Genomic DNA, 20,927 nt, shown 5'->3' with positions numbered 1-20,927 from the left:
TATTGGGTAGAGGGATAGGCCATATATATGGCGATGCTAGGATTTCAACGCCGACACACCTTGTCTTCATTATATATCATGTTCCTTTTTATTTAGCGTTGGGAACCCACCAAGTTCATTTCTTCATCCTCTGTGTTTCTTGTCATTGACTTGTGTGTGTGTGCTTGTTCCTCCTCTCTCTGATTTTCTCATTTTCAATTACAATTTAATGATCAAAGAATCAAAAATACTTTGCCAAATCAAAAGATTCTTAACAACGATGAAAATTACATGTCTTCTTCTATCTGAAAAAAAGTAAGTCCATCTATAGGTTTCCAAGAAAAATACAGTTTGTTTATCATGGCAATGTGTTTCAATTACAATATTTTGAGACTAATTTTTTACACTCAGGCAAATAAATTAACTGCAAACTTAACTAACCGAAGAGAAACTGGCATCATAAATAAAGATTATAGTGAGTGAATGTAATTTTTGGCTGAGTGACTAAATGTGATTTGATCTTCATTTTTTAAGCAGATGTCTCTGAAGATATAAAATGTGATATAAATTACAAAAATCTACACCCTTGGAGAAATTACAAATATCTTGCCTGAAACAAGAAATTAAAATTATCTTTCCTTTAATTCTAAAATAATTTTTCATCAAAATATTTTATACTTAATTAATTCTTTTCATTTAATATATAATATATGTATTCCGTAAAAAATTATCTTAAAGAAAGTTCACATAATTTATTTGCCTTCTTAAATCTTGACCGCACATCCAGTGTTGGCATTCATACTTGGAATAAATATATTATACTTTGACAAAAATTTTAAAATATTAAACCAATAATTCAGTACATTAACAAAGTGTTACCTCAGTTCACTTTTTTTTTTTTTGAGCAAACAGTTCATTTGATTTTATAGACGCGAAATTTCTGCTTATACCAGAAAGCAATGAAATCTTTACAAACTTTAATCTCAGATTTTAGGCAAACTTTACAAGATATAAGCCAACAATGAGAGAAACTTGCATTGGAGCGGAGCTGTCGCTCTCCATTCAATACAGAAAGGTGAAAACCCACTAAATTGATACAAATGAGAAAACAAGAGCAATAGCCGTTGTCATGAGAGCATTCCACTTGCTTACATGCAATTAGTTTTCAACAAAGTAGTATTGGAGTGGAGCTGTCGCTCTCCATTGTGAGCCCTCCCCATGTTTTGTTTTGATGAGAATGGGATTGTCTGTCCAGGAGGGTGCCCTACCTTAACCACAGAAGAAAAGAGAGCTCAACCCCACTTTATTCACCATATTGCTTTATTACTTGTAAAAGTTAGGCAATCACCCCTCACAACGAACTCTGAATAAAAAGCAGCCTTAGGTGACGCTCCTCATCTAACTCTGCCTACATGCTTCACATGTCTAAACCAAGACTTTCATTTAATGAGAAAAAGAAAAAGAAATTATGATTGAAGATCTAAGAAGGGGACGAGTTAATTAATTGATCTACCACTAGCCATCAGGTTTGGAGGACATGATGTAGAGTTATAGAGTTCGGACACTTTTATTGTTAATGACTATTGAGCGGAAACTCTCCACCATACACATCATAGAGCATGTTAAGTGTTGTGTGCGGGTATGGACATTTTTTTGGCAGTCCATCTTTCAACGAAGCGTCATGGGAAAATTAAATTTATGTCTGTTACTCCAAGTAAGTTGTTTTCTTCAGTTCGTACTACATGCTACAGAATAAGCTGTTTAGTCAAGTCAGTGTACCCAACGAACTTAAATTTATAGGCAATGCCTGTAAACTAGAGCGGAGCCTTATTCAGTAGGATTGGGCCTGCATTAGGCATAACGAAACTAGGATATTTACGGTTGGATGACAGACAGCAAGGGATGAGAGGAAAAGTAAGCCAGTATTATTGAATAAAAAACGCTCTTATAATGGACCCCAGAAGCTCCTTACGAAGTGTTAGACTGCAATATTACTACACTTACCTTCTGACTTGTATAACTTCCTCCAACAGAGCTACAAAGTATAATAACAAGTGTCAGTTTTAACAGGTACAGCGACTCTCATGTTTTACTTGCTTGTGCCCGTCAAATTAAGGGTTGTTTAGAAAGGTAGTCTGCTATCTTTTTTGGTAACATTAGTATGTAATCAGAAATGTAGCCTGTTATGCTTTTTTTTGGTAACATTAGCATGTAATCACTAAACTTTCTGGGTTTGGTCTTGGTTCTGGGCTTCCTTGCTTGGGCTGGTTCATCGTTTCCCCCTCCTTGTTCAGAGACTGGGCCTGCCGTTGCTGTAGTATTATTTTTCTTGTAAACGAGAGAGATGATAAATTGAAATCACGGCTAAAAATGTACCTTTAGTTGATAATTATGGTATTACAGTGCTTTCTCTTGCGCCTTCTTGCTTCCCGCAAAATCCGTTCACTTTCTTCCTTCGCTTCCTTTGTCCATTTCCCATATAGGTCTTCCCAAGGAAACATATTTCCAGCAGTTAATTCCCATTCAAATGAAGCTTGGTTATTTATGGAGACTTCATAAACACTTAAAATAAAAAATAATATAAAGACAAGTCATAATTACAAGGTGTGCTATAATATGAAGTAACCACAATTGAGATCTTCCCAAGGAAACATATTTCCAGCAGTTAATTCCCATTCAAATGAAGCTTGGTTATTTATGGAGACTTCATAAACAATTAAAATAAAAAATAATATAAAGACAAGTCATAATTACAAGGTGTCCTATAATATGAAGTAACCAGAAATGTAAGTCAGATTCTAAAGATTTTTTGTCGTATTTATTTATCTGATTTTGAATTGCAGCTATCACCTAGCTTAAACAGCCACTAATCTGTTGGCTGTTGTTTTCTAGAAACTAGCATGAATCTAGAAGTGGACTCCCGAACCTAGCACTGAAAATGGAGTTGATTATACATTTATGGTCATCCGATTTCAAACTATACCGGAACTTGAAGAGAGATTGTTTAGATGACATAGGCGGACAAGGTGATGTTAACCTCTATAAGATACGCTTCAAGGGAAAAAAATCTAGCCAGTAAATATAGACAAAAGCGGACAATCACTCCAGCTTTGCCAACTACCTGTGCATTTTTCGGACAGGCACGAAAAACTTCCATCAGTCTCCTCATCCGATTCAATGATAATTTTACAGTCTCTTTCTCCCCGATCATGCTGCCATAAAATTTCAAACAGTAGCTGGAAAATTAGAAAGGCAGAGATGCCTTTGCAAGGTAACAAGCAGAGATTCTTTAGCGAGAAAATAAAAAGAGACAAATTTCAACGTCAAGTGCATTTATTATAACTGTCCTCATGTCATACTGATGATTGACAGGAAGCCAGGACACAAAAATCTGTTTGAGTTAGAAGCTTAGAATAATATATGACAAAAGAAACTAATTTTAGAAATACCTTTTCTAAGCAAGGCCCTTTTTGCTTGTGCTCTTTGTCAGACAATCTATCCGAAAAAGCAACTTTTTTGACCGATTTCCAGCCTTCATTTCCTACCTCTGGAGCTCTAGTAGCTTGTACATTAATTTTAACACCACTGAAGTCAAGAAAAATACCCATGAGCTTCCATTCTCCCCATGTGAGTTCCAGAATAACTACTCTAGCAGCATATAGAAGCATGAACGCACTGGGGCAGATCGAAGAAGGATGCAATAAAATGTATCATTACACTTCGATAGACAGGGATATGGATTGCTGCCAATTTGTGGAGTTAGATGGCTTATAACCGACAATCATTATTCGGATCCAAAAATTCAGTTGATAAATATCATCATTTTTTTTTTTTTTTGCTGTGACAGGATTAGCATGTTGAATTATGTCTATGTGATCGAGATGTAAACACCACGTGATCACCATCTGTCCCTGCCCAATTTCTTTCAGATCAAACATCATAAAACATAAAAATCATCCTGCAGCATGTTTTCCCTCGTTTTAAGAAGTGAAAACCATATGAAAATGTCTCTGTGAGAAAAGCTTCAAATTGTTTCATTAGATGCTTGCCAATGAGATTGATCAACTTATAATGCAGGTAAATGAATATATCTTTTCTGATTGAGCAGAAACACTAGTAGTGATAGTTATGTGGCAAACAAACCTAACAGGAACCTGAAGCTTTTTTGGTATGGTAACTGGGTTGCCGATACTCTGCAATCCAACAATGTATCAGTTATTACTACTAGTCTTCTCACCATAAAAAATGACTGCAGGTTCAACATGTAATAGAAATAAATAACCTTGTTCGATATAGTAGCTGGAGCCAAATCTTTTCTATTAAGGCTTTTTAAGCTGCAAGAAACAACCTGAAAGTACTCGTTGACAAAGCATCAAGGAGAATGAGCACTGAAATCTCTATATAAAAGAAAGGAGAGACAAAGAAGGGCCAGGGCCGGGGGGGGGGGGGATGAAAAATATAGACAAGAATACTTTGAGCACTCTTCGTATTGGATAAAGATCTGTAATTTACCCTAAACAAAGTCAAAAACTTTTATCTTAACATGTTTCAGATATCATTCATTGCCACATCTTACGTGCCTGCATTTCCTTGGAAAAGTTGTTCTGTAATTCCTTTTGTAGATTCTGTAGAGATGCTTCAATTAACTGTGGCAATGTTGAGACAACCAAAAATGTTTCTTGTAACTTGTCTTGGCTCGTGACCTTGCTCACTTGATCAGATAAAGATTTCAAACTCCCATCAATGCTTGTTTTAATTTCTTCTTGTCCTTTGGTCTGATTGAAAACCGAGATCTCTAAGTTAGGTGTTTACAAAGGCTGATGCTTAAACATTCATACTATTCTAGATCTCAAGTTGAAATTTAGGTTATTACCATTAACTGAAGTGTGCTATCTTGAGCAATCAACTTCTGCCTCATATGTTCCACTGAATTAAAAATGAAAAATGAACAACGTATACTAGGTTATAGATGTCGTTGACTAATGAAGCCAGAAAATATGCTTCGGTTATGATAGTTTTGAAACTGGATCATATATACAACAGGACCAACAGAAGTCCAGTTTTAGCAACACGACATTAAATACATGCTGAATTGTAAATCAAGATAGACATAATATTTTCTAGGCTAGAAATCAGAGACCTGCATTTGGTTGAACTGTGACCTAAGGACTGGCCGGAAGACGATTGAAAAAATGGAGAAAGAAAAAAGACAAAGGACATGCAAGATTTTATCCGGAATGTTGGAAAAATTCATTATACCGACAAAAATTTGAAGCTACCGAAGATATAATCTAACCTTCAAATTAATTTACCCTAAATTAACTGGTTCCAATTGCAAACACAAAGTATCACATTCATAAATCCTTTTCAAAATATTCTCTGTATCTAAAGAGTTAACCACTTACTCTCCAAAGTAACTTCCTTTGTCCCTTTGTTTACTTGCATTACATCATTTTGAATGGAATCCAAGATCATCGCGAACCTGCTCAATGAAGTTTCCATTATTCCAATTCGGTGTTCAAGTCCTTCACTTAACTGACCTGCCAGAGCAGATGACAGTAAGAATCTTTTGTAAAGGCTTATACACATGTACAAGACACTGAACTAATTGGTCTGCCTGCTCTTACGAAGCTTAAATGAAGGCACATCACTTCCAAATATGTCAAATATGGATACTTAAGATTCGAGCAATAGACTTGTAACTTTATGGATTAACCCATACTTTTAAGTTCTACAGAATTCCATTTGCGCATGAGATTGGCTGACGATCTGGAGTTAGGTGGCTGACTTTCTTCCCGTCCATATGTAAGTGCGGGGAAGCAAGAAAGCCTTTTCACGGAGTTCTCACGTTCTTGAGAACCAAGTCTCTGAAAGAATAAAAAGAGCACAATGAACATGAAAGCAAAATGTTGGGTTGCATATATTTATGATTATATACTTATTAAATGAATATAAAGCTTAAACAAGATGTTATGTTCATTTCATTTGAGATATGTTAAACTTGGATTAGGGAAAATTGTAACCGGTAAATCCTATGACGCTTTTCAATAGTTAGAGAATAGAAACAGCGTAGAAAGGTTTTTCTTCCCAAATTTGTGGACATAATTGATAATTCTTACTCAGGGCTGTGCATCATGGAATCCTAGCATGAGAAGACAGACAAATCCCAGGGTTAACCGGATCCCATAAGAAAAAATTGAGCATTACAGAGTGCGGCAACGGCATGATTAATTTTCCTCTCACAATGTGTGCTCCTTTCTTCCGGTTTAACAGTAAGGTTTTCCAACGTCACAAATGTAACTCACAAAGTGTAAGTTTATGTGAAATTCATGCTCGATAGGAAATTTTCAACTCAAGTAAATATAATTAAAGATTACATTACAGATCAAATTAATAGAAATGGCAGGATTCAGGAAACAAAATATAACCTGATCATTTGTCACAGCCTCATCGAGGGAATTTTGAGAGAACTGGGATAACAATGCATTTTGTGATGAAAGTCCATGAGAAAATGATTGTTGAGAGTGACCAGATGGTTGTGAGCGAAGCTGTGGTCCTTGCAATCCACTTGGCCCGGTGTTTGATTTCCTTTAGGTTATATTTCCAACCAAACAGCGTAAGTTGCCAAAACTATAAATACCATCGTTCTACGCAGGAACTTGACATCTTATCATATTCGGACAGAGTTTCAAATTGTCAGAAAGTTATTACTGAAGAGCGATGGTTTCTAAAGTAGATGATGTCACAGGTACAGTTCATAAGAGTTTGCATTATAAGTGACTTGTTCCTCCATCCTGTGCTTTCACAGGATCCTAAACAAAACTTCCACAGAATTATTACAAATAACAATCAAACGAGGCATACTTTCAGTTAAAAAGAAAGATCCACGAATGTAAATACACATACACATCGAAACTTCAAATCTACAAGTTCTCTCCATTTTTTTCTTTTTTGGTCTTTTTTAACTTCTTATTATCAGAAAGAAAACCGGAATAAACGGCCAAACATGAGCGAAGCCGTCATTTAGCATAGCACATTTCTTTAAGGTAGTTTAGTTCTGAATCCAACGCTACCAAAGCATTCTCTCTAGATTGGAATGCGTTTGATCACGTCCAAACCAACCAACTGAACTTAATCTTAAACCAAAATAGTAAAATCAGGCGGAACCAAAAAAAAAAAAAAACTATGAGTAAGAATAATGAATATGGAGCCGAGATGAACCAAGATGGATGGCTCGCAATCCTTTTATTATTATTATTGTTATTGTTCTTTCCTTTAGCATTTTGTGCGACAAGTATAGAATTCCTGTCAACTTTCCTTCATTTTCTTGTGATTCATACGGAAGGAGATAAGAATTCGAACCTTGTGTGAGGAGGAAGGACGGAGATGGAGCTGAGATCGGAGACCTTGTTGATCTTCATGTATATTTAAATGAGTCGGTGAATGTGGAAACCAGAGAATGATTTGCCGATTCGAAGACGAGAGTTTAATAAGTCATGAGAATCTGTCGTGAATTCAAATAATCAATGCCGAATACTTCTTGCGAGAGAAAGAGGTTTTGCTTTGGGCCAGGAGGGAGAGAGGCTAAGGAAAGTGAAGCAGTTGAACTGAGTGAGTGAGTACATAATCAGTGGGGAGGCGGGAGCGGGAATTTAACAATCCTTTCGGGTTTGAGCCAAGGGGTTGAATCACGGGTCATATATTCGGGCCAAACTGCTCAACTTAAAATTCTGTCTCCTGATGCCATACATAAATTTCTGAGTTATTAATAAAAGCTGGCGAACAAATGAATCATTGATAAAAAGAAATCTATCAAAGCTTCAAAAATTAAGAAATACTTCAATCCCATTTCTAAATACATATTTTTTAAATTCAATCATAATTAAACTCCAATTCAATTGGCTATCTTTCTTAATTTTTTTTTAAAGTGCGGTTTTAGAATTTTTAGTGAAGTTATTCTAACTAGAAAATAGTAGTACTCCTTGGGTCCTTAATATAGGATATAATTGTTGAGTTAATCTTGATCCTAAATATAAGACTTATTTTTCATATTTATCAATTTTTTCTAAATTACTCTTATAGATACTTCCTCAACCATAATCAAGTAGAAGAGGGAAGGAAGATATTAAGGAAGATGATTATGGTATTTTAGAAAAAACATGTCATATTTCTTATAGCCAACTAGCTTATCTAATTTTTTTAATCTAATCAGATTAGTTAAATAGGTTTTATATTAAAGACCGGAGGAGTATAACAGGTGCGTGCAGTGCACAAGTAAATTTTTACATTAAAACTCACTGCTCATAAAAAAAAAAAAATCAATTGATTAATTTCTAGTCTATTTGAATTGGATTACCAACCATTTCTAATAAAACTTTAATGATTTATAACTATATATAATTTCAACCTTCTAAATTCTAAAAAGATTTCAAAATTAAAATTTTCATGATTTACAAATAATTTGCAGGTATTCTTTTTAATGATTACAATTGTTTTTCTCAAGACAAGTCAATTTTATTGATCACTGAAAAAATAGGATAGGCAAACTAATAGCCAAAGTGAAGTAATGAAAAGACACCTAAAAAGAATTGAACAAATCTAAAATCCAATTTAACCCCATAAAGAAGCTTCAAACTGAATTTTGGGTTTCGTTTAGGCTGGCTTTTTATTTTGAAAAAAATTGCAAATAAAGACTCTTAGTATGTAAAATGGCGATTTGAGATTTTGAATTTGGAAAATAACAAATAAGGACTGGGTCCCACTTTTACAAATATGAAACGTGGGTGAAACGTTTAAAATGCCCTTCAACCAAATTGTGATTTGGTTTGTTGAAATTGCCATTCGCTAAAGTGAACTTGTTATTTTCCATAATCAACTTGTCATTTGACATACCCCTCAATCAAATTGTGATTTGATCTATTGAAATTATCATTCACTAAAGTAAATTTGTCATTTCTTATAGTCAACTTGTCATTTGGCTGAGTGGCATTTCAGACATTTCACTATGATTTCATATTTACAAAAGTAGAACTGGGTCCTTATTTGTTATTTTTTAAATTTAGGATCCCAAATCATAATTTTACATATTAGGAGGTTTTTATTTGTAATTTTTTCTTTTGTTTTTTTACGGTTTTTGGAGTTCAGTTCAGACAATGTTTTTATTTTGTGGTACGCAATGGGGCGGAAGCCCAAAACAAAAAGAAACCACACAATTAGTAATTTTATTCTCAGTAACACCAGCGAGTAGCGATCACACTTCCTCCCACTAGCATGCCCAGTTCCCACTCGTCTCTCAAAAATCCCTAATGAAATGAGAACAAATAATGCTACGAGAAGTTGCGATCGGTTACTAGTTTGCTAGCTTGATGGTTTAGGCCATTGATAATAATTAACATAATGCATGACCCCACAACATTCTCCTGCATTGTTTGTCATAATAAGAGATACTACTTTTTGTTTTAATTATAAGATCTCGTTTATAGTCTGTCAATGAAATTTTATAAATAAAACCGGGGGTAGTAGGAAATGTACTGTTCTAATCCTTAAGTCCCTGTCAAAGTAACGTTATTTTTCATCCAAGAAATAATTTTCAGTCTTAAGGTTATAAAAATATCTTTTGTTGATAATTTTGTTAGATATAATTTCTATAAATAAAAATAAAGCCACGTCATTAATTAATTGAATTATGATAGCGAGTCATGCTTAGAATGGGTGACAAATTCAGACATATATATTGTTGCTTTGGTAAAAACCAAAGGACTTCGTTATCTTTCACAACAGAAAAGGATGTTTTGGATCTTACAAATATGAATTAATAATAAATAGAAGCCACATCATTAGACATTAAAATGCCTACTAGTATTAGATGGCGTGTTGGAAATATGAAAGTGATTTCATTGAAGCATTACTCCTAACGCGGTTGGAAACATGAAAAGGAAAAACCATGTTTTATTTCAACTTTCAAGGGATTAGGGACGGAGCATAGAGAATCATCACATTTCCAGCAAATAAAAAATAGCTTAAATTATTTGGATGCAGTTGATATTTTTTGTTGCCTCTTTGCCCAGCAAAATTAAACACCTCATTCATTGATACTACCTCCAATCCTTAACATAACAGTTGGTTTAATTTTTAATTTAGTCATATAAATATAAGATTTCAGTTTATTTTATTTCTCATATTTATTTATTTTTTTAAGGTAGTCCTTGTAATAGGTGCATATATTAAAGATTCCATCAAGTGACAGTTATAGCTAATATACAAAACCAGTAAGGGTATTTTATAAAAGACAATACCTAATTATTACAAATAACTAACTTAACAAATTTTTTAATCTATCAAACTAATCATTATCTCTTATATTAAGACCGGAAATAATATTATATGTAGCATAAAAAAAAACCTTGAAAATGATGTCATTTAAATATGTTATAAGACGGTTGTTTAGTAGTAGTAGATATTAAAGAGAATAATGCAAGAGTATAGCTGGACGCTAAATGACTCACATTTATTCTGGTAGATAATAGTTATAATAGTAAATATTTATATGCAATCATTCAGCCATACATGATCGGTAGGTGTAACCGTAGGGACAGCGAGTCAGATGTGGCCACGTCATTGGTATCTGCCCTGGCTGAATCCACGTGGCGTCAAAATGAACGCCTCATCTGTCCGGGAAGTCCAAACTGCAAAGTCCCACTCCCAGCCCCCAAGTCGGCAAGTCCCAACCCAACAGCTTGCCCGACACCGACTCATGGTTGACTAATGACTTTCAAGTTTAAGCACATGATATATATAGTATGCGGCATGGGAGCACCGTAGTATTATTCTGGAACAAATCTATAAATGAAATAATTATAAATATATTTTAACGTTTTAATTTATATATTTGATTTATGATGTTCTTATATATAACATGCCTATTTAATTAGAATGTGTCGAAGTGAAAATATTTCCCACATCTATTGGTCTATGTGCTAAATTATTACTCTATCTGGTCTTTATTATAAAGACCTCCAGTATATTTTATAATATAACATCTTTTATTTAAAACATTAATTATTTCTACATAATATTCCTTGTTAATCATAAAACTTCATAATTAATTGGGTAAATTCTTCTAACTAATAATTTTTATTAAGCATATAATTTTGATATTAGAAAACCTAACTTTACCTAAATTTATTAATTTTTGTAGACTAGTTATTATGTAATTGTCACCAAAAACGGTATTTGTGCATTGATTTTTCTGTCATTTTCACTTCATGGAAAAAGCAAACGGTAGTTGCTTGTTCAGTAGCAATTAGATGGAATAAAATGAACTCAATTCCATTCATGTGGGGTTGAGGTTTAAAATTATGTGTATGAGAAAAATGAAAGTTTTCTTAGAGGGTCACTCTATTATGTTTGATAATGATGATTTGATATTACCATCTACTTAGATAATTACATAAAAGAATAAATAATAGTTGCATGAAAATTTCTTTGGATTAATATAATTAAGATCAAATTCTTCCATTAAGAAATAGTATTACCTCCAATCCTTAATATAAGAACTAGATAACTAATTTGAAAAAATTAAAAAAATAGTTAAATTAGTTATTTGTAACAAATATGCATTGATTTTTTAAATTATTCTTATTCATTATGTACATTAGAATTACACTTAAATAGAAATATTTTACAATCAATGGGATATTTTTAAGAACATGTTATGAATATGAAAGACAAAATAGATTTAAGTCTTATATTTAATACCTTCAACTAGTTTTTATATTTAAGACCAAAAATAACAGTGTAAAACATTATAATAGACATCAATCAATACAATGCTTTTTAAAACACATATACATTTGTCTTTAGTCACTGCTTTATGGGCAACATAAATATGCGTGTGTGCGGGGGTTTCTGTTTCATAATATACTTTGACATTCGACTTTTGAAGAGCTTTATGGCTGTCAAAATTTCTTTATATACATATCATTCTTTTAATTTAATTAATGACTGGCTATAGGATGGGCTGCGACTATTGTATTTATAGATCAATATAGAAAGGCATGAATTCATTTCTGCTAATCATAATAACACGAAAATATCTGAAATTTACATGATAATATTGGCACATCAAACGGATTTTCTTTTCGATGCGTAATAAAGGCATTATAAATTCTCTCACAATGATAGAATTGAACCTCATGAATTGTAATGAATTAACAATGCAATGTTAGTTTTGTCACGTTAAAGTTTACATATGTGGTCGTTTGGTTCAGTTCAGACCTCAAAATGAATTATTTAAAATTAAAAACATCATCTTACTATAATTATAAAAAAATGGATATTTGAAAGTTGTAAGGAGAGAGAAGGTCAAAGTGAAAAATATATATTACATCCCGTTGATCCCCACATTTTTATTTAAGAAAATTGATAAAAAAATTTCTGTTTGAAAATTTAATTAGTTAAAAGAATATGAATTTGAACGTGTACAAATATAATATATGAGTGCAACATATTTTCCACTGTATGTAACATATTTTCTGTTATGTACAAATGACTTCCGTATTGATGATTGTCGCATATCATTAATGATATGTTGCATGCACAGATTATAGTTACATTCGCTTAAATTCAAGTCTTTTCAGCAAATTAAATTTTCAAACAAAATTTTTTTTTACTAATTTTCTCTTTTTATTTGCTATATTGATGACAGATGATTTTTAATTTTTAATATAATGAAAATATGCACAACTCTCTTTAACTTTAAACTAATTGCATATTAATTACCCCCCAACATTTCAAAGACGATCATCAACTCCCTTAATTTTTTAATTCTTTGACCAAAATTATGGTGCTGTTAATATCTCTGTTATGAAGTTATCTCACCGGTGAAAAAGGCCATGATAGATTAATTAAGACCACATGGCATCTTATATATGGAATATCTGACATTCATATAATCATATAGTTTTCTGTGTATAAATTTTGCTTATTTGGCAAACCATAATAGTTATTTTTAAAAAAACTCTTTTACATCTGATGAGATAAAATTTGTCTCATATAAGCATGTAAAATTTTTATTTAAAATAGCTAACATGAATGCGCATTAGTCTTCATCTCGCTTTCCTACCCTCGTCCCAAGGCAATCAGAGACCAGCATAAGCAGAATTGACTATTAAGGGTTTATTTGGATCTTTCACGTTCTAGAAGACCATGAAAACCGATAAATAAAATAAAATAAATCTTCTATTTTATGCTGTGCTTCAGCTTCAGTAGGATGCAAAGAGAATGGGGTCAACGACAATTCTCGGGCCGCTTGCCGAATCATCATATAATCGCGTACAAAGTTGCGTTAAGACCGGTGACAGAATTACATTTTTGTCCTTTTCTTAATTCCGAAGATGCCACGTGTTGTTTATTAATATGATGCGGCAATTTTATTGGAGAGATAACGGTAAGGATAACAACAGGGTGATTTTAGTAAAACAATTTTAAGAGAGTTAATCAACTTTGAAATATCATGAAGTTTGATGCAATTAGCTCAAAGTTAAGGGGCAGTTATTTATATCTTATCCTTTTTAATATTTATATTATTACTAATTTTCTTAATTAAAATATAATTGTACAATTGTTCAGTCAAATTATATAGGAGTATTTGTTATATTAATGGCGGTGGCGGTTGTTGCTGCCGGTGAGATTTGCGCTTGTTTGGTGGCGCGGCAGTAGACCGGTAAATAGATTGGTAATGATTCATACAATGCAGAATTTCTTAATATTATTTCACCACATTAATTTTTTGGGGGATCATTTCTCAGACCAAATAATTAATGATCAAGAACAGTATATAATCTAAATTAAATTTAAACAATACGCTGATCATTGACCATCGAGATGGAAGTCCTACCCACCTGCGTTTCCTGTCATTTCTGCAACTAATAAACCAGTGGGTCCCACGCAAGTTTCCCACATGCTTCCCCTTGAAGCAGGCTTAGCCTCTCGGACTGAGACAGGGTGGAGAGAATGTGGATGTAGCGAAAATAGAGCAAATGGAGACCCCACCATAGGACTGTTAGTGCGAGTTCTGATATATGTTTTTGTCTTGTCAAATAATCTATTAATAGTTACGAGCCTTTTTTGATCCTTCGTTCTGACGATTGGAGCTCAGAGCCCAAAGACACTCTTGTTCTCTAGTCGTACACTCATACCTGCATAGGAGACGCTCGTCGGAAACGCCCTGTCACGCCGCTTGCACTACTACTCTCCGGCTCATCGTCCTGGCGAATCCCCCTCTTTCTAAGAAGATATTTGTTAATGGTGCATAGAGAAAGCTGGATTTCTTATTTCGTTTTCTTGCTGTGCCTTTGAGAGGAAAATTTTGGTTTTTGCAGCGAGAGACTTTTAAATTCTTTGTTGTGTTTGAGCTGTTTTGATGATTTCGTTTATAGAGAGAATTATCAATTTTATATTAAATGTAGGCCGAGAAAAAGTTGATGTGGGTAGTGTGAGTTTCCGATTGTAGTGGCTCCTGATTTGAGTGGAATATTGCTTCAAGGTTACGTATCTTTCGGGAAGAGTATCGGGTTTTTAGTGATTGGATAATCCTTGATATCTTAGAATCGCTGTGGTGGAATGGGGGAATTTGTAGGGGAGCCTAACCCAGAGGCGGTTGAAGAGAAAATCTATGTTGCTGTGTCTAAAGATGTAAAAGGGTGCAAATTAAATCTGATATGGGCGATACAAAATTCCGGGGGAAAGAAGATTTGCATCCTCCACGTCCATGAGCCTGCAACAATGATCCCCCTGAGTAAGTTTGCGACGTAATTGCAATAGCTAAATCATTATAGCTTCAAAGTCAATGCTTGGAATAAGCTTCTTTGATCGCCACTGTTATTGAAACTTCCATGTGCTTTTGGTTATTTGAATTTGAAATGCATAAACCCCAACTAGTCCAATTTCAGACTACCTAGAAGAACAATTCCATTTCTTTTTTGGTTACATTTAAGTTCTGTACTTAAGGATTTACTGGACTGCTTAATGAACTTTGTTTGGCTGCTTATGTTAATTTGATACTATGGGATTTAGGTTATCAGTTGAACAATTATTTTCAATCACCAGCTTTTGCTGTAAAATATAGTAACTCTTGAGATTGCTTATTTTGTTGTGTTATCATTCTCATTTATACAATCACACTATGTATGTTGTTCTTCACTATTTATTTGTTGATTTTTTCCTTTTAATGCTTTAGTGGGTACAAAGTTTCCAGCAAGTGCACTGAAAGACCAGGAAGTTGAAGCATATAGGGAAACAGAGAGGCAAAACATGCATAAAATTCTGAATGAGTATCTTCTAATTTGTCAGCGGATGGGGGTAATGACCATCAATCATACGTCCAAGTAGAGGCAGGGTTTATCTTGAAGTTATTTAAGACAAATAACTTTTGATGTAGGTGCGAGCAGAGAAACTGCATATTGAACGGGATTGCATTGAGAAAGGAATCGTGGAACTTGTGTCGGAGTATGACATTCGGAAGCTTGTTATGGGAGCAGCATCTGATAAGTCCTATTTTAGGTAGAAATATATTCTTAATTTTTGCTAGAAAATTCAATGACAAAAACACAAGTGTTGAAGATGAGATGATAGTATTTCAAATGCAACAGTAGAATAGATCGCTAATCTGAGAATGCACACTATGCACCATGCAAGTTGCTCTGCTTTATCTTCTTGGTTGCATCATTTCAGTGAACTTTTCTGCAATTACCTGGATTTGCAGGAAAATGATGGACTTGGGATCTAAGAAAGCCATCTATGTACGAGAACAAGCTTCAGCTTCTTGTCATATACAATTTATCTGCAAAGGGCATCATATATACACAAGGTCTGTTGCATTCTAAATACTGATGCCGTCTGATATACGTGGTGTATAGCATCACATAAAGATTTATATGAAGTGAAAAAGGAAGCTTTAGTTGCCAATAATGACAAAGCTCAATTGTAATTACTAAAAAGCTTGCTTCCTGGTGATCTACTTAAGTTTTTTGTATAATCTCCCTCTCTGTGAATAGATATTTTATCGCACTTAAATTTAATTGTTAACCATTTTTGGTGAATCGAGGGGCAAAAAGCAGCCCAAAATGTTTTTATTAATTTGAGCACCTATATAAATTGCCATATTTATGTAGGTACAGTAGTTTGGACAAAAGTAAAGGAGAGGCTGCATCTCCTGTCTGTCTGCGAAAGTCACAACCTAATGCTGGACGGGTACACTTCTTGAGATCTCAATCTATTGAACTTGGGCGGAATCAATGGGCAAGACTCACAAATCCAGCTCAAGATCTATTCCGAAGAGTGAGGTCTGGCAATGCTAGAGATGAAGGGAGCATGGCAACTGTTTCTTCTCCAGATGACACTGAAGGATTGTCAACTCCACATATCAGGCTGGGTACAGAAGTGAGTTCTGATGAGTCGGAAGGACTGTTTGGAAGAAGTTCTTCAGTTTTCTCAACATTCTCTGATAGTGGTGCAGTTGAAGCAGGGTCAACCTCAGATTTGATCACTGCACGGTTTGAGAATGTATTAAACTTGAATGGACATTCTTCAGTTAAGGGGGATCTTTCTCATTCATCTCCTCCTAGTGTGCTGGTACTCATAATTATGATTATTTTTTAAATCTTTTATATAACTTTTGTGTCTACTATGGAGCATGTGGATGCTATTGTGAGTCGATTTTTTGTAATTAATGTCGAATTTTTTTTTCTTTGCGTTGATAGAGTCTGCATACTTATGCCTTGTTTTACTGATCTACTGAACAATTGTAGGATGGAGGAATGGACTATACTCTGTATGATAAACTTGAACAGGCCACGGGTGAGGCTGATGATGCTAGGCAGGATGCATGCCAAGAAACTATTAGACGTGGGAAAGCTGAAAAAGATGCCCTTGATGCTATACGCAGGGTAATTTTCTATTGTTGGGTGCTGCTTATTACTTCTGAAATGTGCAAATGATCTTGAGAATAATTAACTGTGCATTCTTTGTACCCCATGCTTTAGTTTATATATTTTTCCCTGAAAATAAAGGTGGGAAATATGTGATCCAACCTAATTTATGCTAAAGATGATTTGAACATTCGGTCATCATTTTTTGAGTTTTATTTGTTTTACGTTATTGAAACTTTCTAAACCCTCTAATCTCCTAAATGGCCCCGTTTAACAGGCCAAAGCCTCTGAAATCTCATATAAAGAGGAGTTGAAACTGAGGAAAGAGGTAGAGGAAGCACTGGCAAAAACAAGGGAAGAACTTGGACCGATGAAGATCCAAAGAGATAAAGTACATGAAGAACTTCGGCTTGCCTTAGATCAGAAATCATCACTAGAGAGTCAAATTTCATCTTCAGAACTAATGGCAAAGGAGTTGGAGCAGAAGATTATCTCTGCTGTGGGTCTGCTGCAAAGTTACAAGAAAGAACGTGATGAATTGGAGATGCAGCGTGATAATGCATTGAGGGAGGCTGAAGAATTGAGGGAAAAACCAGCTGAGGCCCCTGGTATACATGTGCCTCAGTTTTTCTTAGAATTCTCTTTTCCAGAGATTGAAGAAGCAACGAATAATTTTAATCCATCCCGAAGGATTGGAGAAGGTGGATATGGCAGTATATATAAAGGTGTGCTGCGTCACACTGAGGTGGCTATCAAAATGTTGAACCTTAACAGTTTGCAAGGGCCTTCAGAGTTTCAAAAGGAGGTACAATGGTTTAATTTGTGTGTTGCATTTTCAAGACCACTGTTTCTCTTTCCCTTTGTTTTTTTTTTTTGGTTATAAAGGAGGCATAAGGGGTGGGGAAAGAAAGGGGAGTTGGAGAGGGAACTGTGCACTCAAATCTAGGGGTGGCGTTAGTTGACCCCAGGCCTCTTGAGCATGTCATCATTTTTTTTCCTTTGATAATTTGGCCTGTTTCATTAACAATCTAAAATACCATTGAACTGATTGCAATTTGCGAGTTGATGTAGATGCAATGGCGAAGTGAACTGTCCTTGACTTTTCTAGTGTGAAATTGAGGAATAAAATGGTATGAAGATTTGACGATGTAGATGATAAAAATATGAATAAAACTGTGACAAGAATGGGCAGTACATTATTTGATGTCAATTTCTTCTTAGAGACAAGTTTTCATTTCTCACCTGCTTTTTTAATTTCTCATTTATTGCACAATAACGTGCAATCCATGTAACTGATCCCACCTAGTGGGACAAAGTTTGTTATTGTTGTTGTCGTTATATTGTGTCTTGTCGTAATTTATAATTGGCCCCATTTCTTAAACTCCATGAACTTAGGCAAAGACTATCCCGAGATGTAATGAAATAGAGCTGTCTGACCTCTCTTGGTTTGTATCAGGTTGACATACTGAGTAAGTTAAGGCATCCCAATGTTATTACATTCATTGGAGCCTGTCCGGAGTCCTGGGCTCTTGTCTATGAGTATTTACCCAATGGAAGCCTGGAGGATAGGCTCAGCTGCAAGGATAACACACCCCCATTATCATGGCAAACTCGAATTCACATTGCTGCAGAGCAGTGCTCTGCTCTCATCTTTCTTCATTCTAGTAAACCTCACAGCATTGTGCATGGTGACTTAAAACCCTCCAATATTCTCCTTGATGCAAACCTTGTTAGCAAGCTTAGTGACTTTGGAATCAGTCGTCTATTATCTCGTCACGGGAGTTCAAGTAACAATACTACAGAGTGCTGGAGAACTGACCCAAAGGGCACTTTTGTCTACATGGATCCTGAATTCCTTGCTTCAGGGGAACTTACTCCAAAGTCAGATATATATTCACTTGGAATCATATTATTAAGATTGTTGACCGGGAGACCAGCCTTGGGAATAAGGCAGGAAGTGAAAAGTGCATTGGATGCTGGAAAGTTGAAATCCCTCTTGGATCCTTTGGCTGGCGACTGGCCATTTGTGCAGGCTGAACAGTTGTGTCACTTGGCATTGAGATGCTGTGAGATGAACCGAAAGAGCCGGCCAGACCTCTATTCAGATGTCTGGAGGATTCTGGAACCAATGAGCGCTTCTTCTGGAGGCACAAATGTCTTCAGAGTTGGTTCTGGAGGGCTTTACCAAACCCCTTCGTATTTCATTTGTCCAATCTTCCAGGTATACTCTCTTTCATCCATCTTCATTTTTCTGTCACTCAGATCTTGGTATGTCTCAATTAGGGAAAAAGGAGAAGAGAAGTGAAATTATAATTTAGACATTTGATTTAGCTAATGGTTTTCACTGAACGTTTTTCTTCTCGTCGCAACATGCTCCTCAATCTAAACAACATAGCTTAGAGTATAACATGTATATATTTAGATTGAAATCAAGGAATTTCAAAAAAATAGATTCCATTAGATTCCATTTCTCTTTAATTGTATCTGAGATAATGGAGAAGTGAAAAAAAGCGGAGGAGGTTCATACCATAAAAAACAAGAAGGAGGAAGGTCCCATTGAAACCTTTCCTCGTTTCTGGAGTCAATTGAAGGGAGGGATAATAAAGGATTTTCAATTTGGTAGATTTAGAGAGGGGATATCAAAACAAGATGAAGGGAAACTATTAACTAGCCATTCATTTCCCCTTATCGTTACGGATCTCATAACCAATAGACGCATCTTTTGGCAAATTAAATGCATCTGAATTCTTATTTTTAATAGCAGAGTAGGTCAAAACGCTGCTGGGTGAGTCATAATGGTTACCCTACATTAATTGGTATACTTTGTGCATTCGGCCTGACTGTTTTTTGGCCCTTTTTGCCCTTCATTTTTCATCAATACACTCTCCAGCTATCTTATCTCTGCACGCAGTATGATATCCAGTCCACGGATGTATGAAAAATACAGCTTCGATAGGAAATCAGTCATCTGTGAAAAATCCAGCATCCAATTTTAGTCCTATAGCTAAGTTACTATGTCTCAGTTTGTAATAAGCATTGTGCTATCTGTATTGCAACGTGGCAGGAAGTCATGCAAGATCCGCATGTTGCTGCGGATGGATTTACTTACGAAGCAGAGGCAATACGAGGATGGCTGGACAGTGGTCATGAGGCCTCTCCAATGACAAATGATAAACTTGCACACTGCAATCTTGTCCCTAACCTTGCCCTTCGCTCTGCAATCCACGATTGGCTTCAAAACCGCTGATTGTTGTTTATACTCATAAATTCTCCTTTCTTCTGTAAATTTGCATGCTGCTTATACAGATTTATCCCCCGTGAAGTTTAGGTTAGTTTTTGTCAGATCAGCACCTCATATTTCCTTCAAATGATATAATGATAGTAATGAAGCCATGATTTCATTGAACCGCTTCTTCCTGTAACCAAACACATGCCAAAGGTGTATACCATATAGCATATAGGATTGTGTCTTCTTAGCGACAGCTTAATTCTTAATTGTATTACAACCTGAATGAAAAAAGGGAAAGAAGATGATTTAAAGGATGAAAAGAAAGGAAAACACCGTCATGCTCCGTAAATATAAAGACCGTCACGTAATTTTTAAAATTGGCACAGTACATGCTATCCTGGTATCCTTAAACCAGTGTGGTTTTACCAACTGATAATGCCCCATGTAACGACCTTTTCAACTGTTTCTTAGCTCTCCTCTTTCTCCTTTTCCTCGATTTCCCAATCATGATCTTTCCATCCTTTTAGTTCCGGAATGCTGTGACCAACACCGAAACTGCAAGCTTAACATGGATAAACATTAATAAGAAAACTCGAAAATCCGGGGAAAACATCTCTTCGACGTATTTTTTCACCCAACAAAAATGTCAGAAAGAACGAATTCCATTGGGAAAATTTTTTCATCATTCTTGAGGCATTCTTAATCATCCGGATAAATAAGTGTAGAAAGTTTGTTGCTTTAATCTAAGATCACAGCATCGGCTCGACCCTACTATAGGGCCTTCCACATTG

The 20,927-nt window shown here is 35.0% G+C and overlaps 2 protein-coding genes across 5 annotated transcripts; one reads left to right on the top strand and one right to left on the bottom strand.

Annotated features, from left to right (window-relative positions):
• Positions 1 to 1,922: 1,922 nt before the first annotated feature.
• On the bottom strand, positions 1,923 to 7,536 carry LOC114727755 (protein PAIR1). Of its 2 annotated transcripts, none has more exons than XM_028914472.1 (12): positions 7,342 to 7,536; positions 6,408 to 6,567; positions 5,702 to 5,846; positions 5,385 to 5,519; positions 4,853 to 4,905; positions 4,560 to 4,754; positions 4,262 to 4,327; positions 4,123 to 4,172; positions 3,429 to 3,564; positions 3,101 to 3,191; positions 2,356 to 2,464; positions 1,923 to 2,291 (listed from the first exon to the last, which is right to left on the bottom strand). In XM_028914472.1, exons 1-11 carry the CDS (start codon positions 7,398 to 7,400, stop codon positions 2,358 to 2,360), a joined length of 1,197 nt encoding a protein of 398 aa, XP_028770305.1. In that variant the 5' UTR covers positions 7,401 to 7,536; the 3' UTR covers positions 1,923 to 2,291; positions 2,356 to 2,357. The 2 variants fall into 2 exon arrangements, with proteins under 2 accessions (XP_028770305.1, XP_028770304.1); XM_028914471.1 differs by having other exon boundaries at positions 1,923 to 2,282.
• A 6,461-nt stretch (positions 7,537 to 13,997) lies between these two features.
• Positions 13,998 to 20,365, top strand: LOC114727819 (U-box domain-containing protein 33). Of its 3 annotated transcripts, none has more exons than XM_028914579.1 (9): positions 13,998 to 14,776; positions 15,218 to 15,339; positions 15,419 to 15,540; positions 15,743 to 15,847; positions 16,158 to 16,611; positions 16,788 to 16,925; positions 17,185 to 17,712; positions 18,364 to 19,128; positions 19,972 to 20,365. In XM_028914579.1, exons 1-9 carry the CDS (start codon positions 14,602 to 14,604, stop codon positions 20,152 to 20,154), a joined length of 2,592 nt encoding a protein of 863 aa, XP_028770412.1. In that variant the 5' UTR covers positions 13,998 to 14,601; the 3' UTR covers positions 20,155 to 20,365. The 3 variants fall into 3 exon arrangements, with proteins under 3 accessions (XP_028770412.1, XP_028770413.1, XP_028770411.1); XM_028914580.1 differs by having other exon boundaries at positions 16,152 to 16,569; XM_028914578.1 differs by having other exon boundaries at positions 13,999 to 14,776; positions 16,152 to 16,611.
• Positions 20,366 to 20,927: the final 562 nt, after the last annotated feature.

Source organism: Neltuma alba, unplaced genomic scaffold (assembly GCF_004799145.2).
Source record: "Neltuma alba isolate B1F8T4 unplaced genomic scaffold, ASM479914v2 tig00012508_pilon, whole genome shotgun sequence".
NCBI lineage: Eukaryota > Viridiplantae > Streptophyta > Magnoliopsida > Fabales > Fabaceae > Neltuma > Neltuma alba.
This window is presented reverse-complemented; position numbering and strand designations above follow the sequence as displayed.